Source organism: Lolium perenne, chromosome 4 (genome assembly GCF_019359855.2).
Source record: "Lolium perenne isolate Kyuss_39 chromosome 4, Kyuss_2.0, whole genome shotgun sequence".
Lineage (NCBI taxonomy): Eukaryota > Viridiplantae > Streptophyta > Magnoliopsida > Poales > Poaceae > Lolium > Lolium perenne.
This window is the reverse complement of record NC_067247.2, coordinates 115,133,817-115,139,816: the sequence shown is the minus strand read 5'-3', so window position 1 is coordinate 115,139,816 and position 6,000 is coordinate 115,133,817. Positions and strand designations below refer to the sequence as shown.

Here is a 6,000-nt window from a genome sequence, read left to right as displayed (position 1 = left end):
TTGCTTGGATATTGTGTAGATCCTGTTTAAGTCTTGTGTGATCTGCTGTTCCATTGGGAATTAGACGGTTGCAACTTACCGCTTCGTGGTCGGCGGCTACGTGCGCAAGTGTGTGGAGTTGCGAATATCTTGCAGGGTTGAGAGCTGTTGCATTGGCGACAGGGACCAATCGAGAGATCTCGTTGCGTCATACAAGTTATCATCCACTACATCGTCGTGTTCCTCCGCTGCCATCACCCCGTGATCATCATCACCACCGTTGCTTACTGAGAAGATCGGGCCACCCCATATCACCCATAGCCTAAACCATTCATTTAGTGTGAATAAAATCACTGGAATGGTACATCGTATATATTTAACTTTGCAAAAGATGAGCTAGGAATGCTGAAAGCAACCGTAGGCTTATCTGACAGATGAGCTAGGAACAACTAAGAAAACACAGGACGGCTAGACGGAGCAACCATGTTGCATCGGCGCTTGGGCGGAGTCCCGTGGAGGTCGTGGCCGCCGTCAGTGAAGGATCGCAGAATCGAAAGCCAGGGGCAGGCCAGAGCGGTGCTTGGAGGAGACCCCGTGGAGGTCACGGCCATCGCCGGCTGTGGAGGAGCGCAGAGGCGAAAGACAGGGGGCCGGCCAGTGTGGTGGTCGGAGGAGAACCCGTGGAAGTCATGGGCTCGCCGGCCGTGGAGGAGCGCAGTGTGCGGCTACGGACAGACGGAGATGGAATCTCGCCGGCAGGACGACTGCTCCAGGCGGCGCGCGACGGAAGCAGTGGCGACCGGCAGCGGGTGGTGGGCGGCACGCGGCACGCGGCACGCTGAGCTCGGTCGAGGCATTTTCTTTTCTGTGGGCTGGCTCTTTTTTCTCGTTGGGAGGGAGAACTGTTGGCTGATATTCAGTGTCAAAATGCAAAAACAAATTTGGCTGGATAGACGACGAGGCACGACGTAACACACCGGTTCCAATTTAATCTCTACTACTTATAAAGGCACGAAGTGCCGTTGGAAAATTAAATCTTGGCCGTTTATCTAATCTATCGTACGGTCCACACTCATATATTCTCCCCTCCCCAAGTCAAGTGAATTTTCATCCCGCCCACATCTCACGCGCACGCCTTTCAATCTTTTTGGTCGATCCAAAACAACAAGTCAACAAATCCACGGTTCTCTCCTTCTCTTCTTCCACTCCTCCCTCGATCTCCTCCTCGCTGGTTGCCGCCTCCAATCCCCCACCGCCGCCCACACTGCCCGGCTCGCTCCTCTCTCCGCCGTGCTTTCAGCGCCTCTCCCTCATCAAACCGCCAGCCCCTCATGCATCGCCGGCGGGTCAGCCGGTAGCGCTCCTCGCTGGATCAACGCGCTCCTCACCTGCCCTCCGTGCTCCACACCAGGTCATGCTCAATCAGATGCCGGTAAGATCCGGCTCCGCCGCCCCTACTGGCGCGTAGGCGACTTCTTGGATGTCACCGCTGCCCCAATCGCCGAGCTCGCTCCGCCCGCCCCTACAGTCGTTGCCACCTGAAGCTAAGCCAGCCTGCAGGAGCAACGGTAGCCCGCCTCTCTTCAGTTTTTTTCCTGTGTATTTGTCTATCTGATCTTCGTTTCTATTCTCTGATGAATTGTAGAAGTAATAGCACGAATTTATAAGTATTGCTATTCCTGTGGTTTCTACGTAAGAAAATAATGAATCTGGAGACATTGATAAGCGAATGTCATGCTACATCGATCTACTTTCTCATTATATGACGCTGGACAACTATATCCAACCCGTACAGTCTACATGTTTAGCTTAATCATCATGTATTGTATTTATCTGCACGCTGGTTATTTGCATATTCAGACTTTTCCTCTGTACAGCCCTTAAGCTGAACTTGACATAGGGTAAAGATGTTTTATGCTCAGTTAAGGAAAGCTTTTGCTGAATAGAAGGTAGCAATTTTCCACGCATCATCGTCTGCCCGGCGATGTTGGTCCCCACGTGACGGTAACACATCTTCACACTGTGATCTTATCTTGTTTTGGATGTGTTATGTTTTGTTAAAGTTTGCTGTGATTTTGTCTGAAACAGTTTAGTGTCCTGTTGAAATAAAAAATTCTACATAACCTGCATTTCAGATTCAAAGCATGTAGGCCACGGTCTGCACTGAATTGTGATCGGAAAGTTCAGATGTAGATTGAAGTTTGACATACTCTGAAATTAACATACACATCATTTGGCGTATTTAGTGCTCTTCACTTTACCCTTATGTTCTACCTTTTGGGTTTCAAATTCTTCTAAAATATGCATTCTCATTGGATATCTGTTTGTGTCTGTTGTGGTGATATATTGTAGATCATGTTGTTTTAACGATTAATGAGCAGTTCCATGCTATCTATAGGATGGTCGGCTACTTTGTGTTCAATTCAACTGAATGTGCTTACACTGTACGCCAGAATGTTCAATTTTTGGTAATATTATTTACCTAGGTTTTACCTTTGTTGTACTTCTTAACAATGTGTTTTGTGCGCTCTTCAGAGACACTCATTGCTGACTTCACATTAGCAAATTAGATTCAGGCCTGATATTTTATATGGGAATAATTTTGTTCATTTTGTGCCAAATATCATCCTACCTCGTGATTTGTTTACTTGTCCACAGGTTTAGTAGTCATCTTTATCACACTTATATTTGCGTTTGATGCATGGACCAGTTGTTATATTTACATATTGTTCAAGAATTAGCTGAATCGTCAAGAGTTTATTTCGTCTGATAGATTTAAGTATTACATAATTTTTAAAATCAGTATTGGTTTTTCTTTGTAAATTTGATGTTGGGCATTGGCGCGTTTTCATTGATTAAGTACAAGTTGAGCTGAATCTAAACTGCCCGTAACAAACCCCCATGTCCCCTGGGATATGAGTATATGACACCTTTCAGAGACATATGTTTTTAATCTCAACATACAAATCATCTTGGTTATAGCCCACTTGTGTGAATTCTGCATCCTATCTCGTGCTTGTGCTCTTCTGAATTTTCAAGTGTCACAGTCTGATTTGTAAATGACAATTTCAGATCGTTAGACAGTGGGATATTTGAGAAAGACAGTTTTTTTAAATTCCATGCAGACCATCAGGACTAAATGTATAGGCTGATTTATCTTCATTGTAATGGCTGCATTTTGATTTTGTTGTCTTACATTATTGTGGACCTATCATGATTTTACTTTCAGTCTAGAAAGAGCAGAATCTGAACGAGGGAATGGAATAAAAATTTCTATGGTTAGTACAAGGACTCAGAGTAGGTCTTTTGGTAATTGCATGGTAGGAAGAATTCAATTGTATACATGTTAAATTTCTACCTAAAGAATTGCAGTGTATCTTTGATGAACATCTGGCCGACCTTATTGATTACTTTACCTACCTAATTTATACGATGGTAGGTTACACCGAATTACAATAAGTGATTATGTGCACAACTTGTAGCAGATATTATGTGTTGTGAGGAAGAAAATTCAGGAGTATTTTTTCTTTTTTGTATTATGGTGATCTCGAGGAGTAAGACACATAAGCAATATTCTTGATTTGTTATATTATGGTTGTTGAACACAATTCCTGTATCAATCCAACATTTTTAGAATTAGGCTTTTCTGAGCTGGCACCCACATTTCAAACATCTTTTGGTTGTAGAGTCGGTACCCCATTACACATAAAGTAAGGAGGAAGAGTGCCGAATGAAGTTTCATGGCAACTCCAATACAAAACACAAACTACTCCTAGATGAAAAGATTGGGAGATGGGAAACACTTCATGGTGACATATCTGATTTGTACACTATTAACGATTTACGTTAACTAAGAAAATCGTGCGTTGCACGTGCAACCTTACTAGTACTACGTAGTAGAGATTTGTGTTTTGTCAAGAGGTCGTCGTATACATACGCGAATAGAGCGGGCCGATGCGGCAAAGGTGATTCAATTTTGCACCCTATAAATCAGCAAGCTGGACGCAGCTTTGGTGGTTGATGGACACGGCCGGCAAGTTAATTTCCGGCGCGAGCGAGTTAATGGATTCCGAATTGATCGCTCATTTTAATTCTCTCGGCAGGTAATTAACGAGATTCCTTACTAATTTCCATCCCGAAAAGTTTGTGTTGGCTAGAAAATGATGATACACGTCCAAGTGAGAAGAAGACAAAGAAAAGGAAATTAAGGATGGATGGAGCCGGTGGGTCGGTCGTTTTGGACTTTTCATTTTATGTTTTCATCCCTTTTCAAATTAGAATGCATATAGTTGTTAGTTAAAATTAAATAAAAAGAAATCAAATTTGATAGTGTAGATGTGTTGATCGAAATCCCGGCGTGAGCGAGCGAATGGCTTAGGGTTTGTTCAGTTTTGGAATACAGAGGAATGGGATGGAACCGTTCTGCACCTGGAGGCTATTCTAGCGTTCGGTTGGGGTCATGGAACGGAACCAACCGGTTCCCCCGAAGCGAATATTCGTGCTAGATGCGGAATTACCTCGTTCGACCAAATCGGGCGGACCGCGACGAACGGCTCGCTAACCACATCGCAAATAATCACTAACCATCGCTGCGAGCACGCTGGGAGGCGGGGGCGGCCACGAGGACGCCGACGACCACCGCCCACTCCGCCACGGTCGCATCGCCGTCTGGGACGCGTGCGCGCCGTGCTGCACCTGCTCAGCCTCGACGAGTCCCGCAGCGTGGCCCCGAGCACCAGCGGCGGTGTGCAGGGCCCTCCGGCGGCTGGCACCAGCGGCGGCGTGCAGGGCCCTCCGGCTAGCTCCTCGCCTCCATCCACGGGCCCTCCGGCGGTGGCTCTGATTTGGCCCCAATTTTGGGGATTATGCCTAAGTAATTTAGATTTGACCTCTGTAATTTGATTTTGGAAAAAAAAATGTGTAAATATTTTGAGCCAAAACAAAACAGTCCGTTAATTACAATTATTAGCATTTTAAGCACGATTGTGGCTATTCCGTTCTGTTCCCAATTCCTCCAACCGAACACAATATGGAACCATTCCATTCCTCGTTTTTTTCTTAGCCGAACACGGAGTCGGAACCGTCCAATGACCTCGGAACGGAACCATTTCATTCCATTCCTCCTCGTTCTGGAACCGAACACATCCTTAATTACGGAGGAAGTTGCGTGTTTGGGTGACACTAATTGATCGCTCATCAATTTTGTGGGCCTTTGGGTAATTAACGAAAGTTAATTCCTTACAATCGATATTGGTTTCGCGACCATCCAGCGCGCACAGGCACAGCAGATGGAGATGCCGTCGCTATCCTTTAAGTCCAGTCCCGGGAAGTTAATTTCTGCGGGCATGGCCAGAAAAAGAAAAATGATGATACGGCAGCTGGCATGGATCGACTCGATCGTGTGCGCGAGAAAAGAAAAGACCGACCAAATTAAATGAATTGATGGACTCGCACGCGCGCGTGAGCACGAAAATGAGGCAGTTGCTGCTACCCGGTTCGATCGATGGAGCTTCAATCACCGGTACGGGACCACGCGGCGTTACACTGTGGGGAATGCATGCGCGCGCACGTATGTACTGTACGGGGCAACAGCTCATCACGACTCGGAGCGCCTGGAGGAGATGCGGAGCAGTACCTGGATGCACCACCGCGCGCCTCCTGCCGCGCTGCGCGAGCGCGTCCGGCGCTACGACCAGTACAAGTGGGTATAAGGAGAGTATGTATTAAACAAACCAAGATTACATCATCAGTTACAAAAGTAGCACATGCCACATGGCAACAAGGACTCAGAAGCGGGATGTGGAAGCAAGGAGCGCCGCACGGTCCATCTCATACCCGCAAAAGTTTCTCCATCCATGGCACTCCACGCCGCCCGCAAGCTTCTCCAAGGACTTCGTCGCGAGGTTCAACATGAAGGCGCCGCTGGTAGCGTCTCCGCCTTCCCTGGAGGTGAATAACACTGTGCCGCTCTTCTCGTTGAACCACCGCAACTTAAACGCAGTCCCTGAACTCACCGGGGCT

The 6,000-nt window shown here is 46.7% G+C and overlaps 1 protein-coding gene across 1 annotated transcript in view; it reads left to right on the top strand.

Moving 5' to 3' along the window:
- Positions 1-5,600: 5,600 nt before the first annotated feature.
- LOC127347110 (putative cyclic nucleotide-gated ion channel 9) overlaps positions 5,601-6,000 on the top strand; it is a 62,915-nt gene continuing 62,515 nt past the window's right edge. Inside the window, exon 1 of the mRNA XM_051373334.2 lies at positions 5,601-5,684. Coding sequence (XP_051229294.1) covers positions 5,601-5,684 — 84 coding nt within the window. The remainder of the gene's footprint in view (positions 5,685-6,000) is intronic.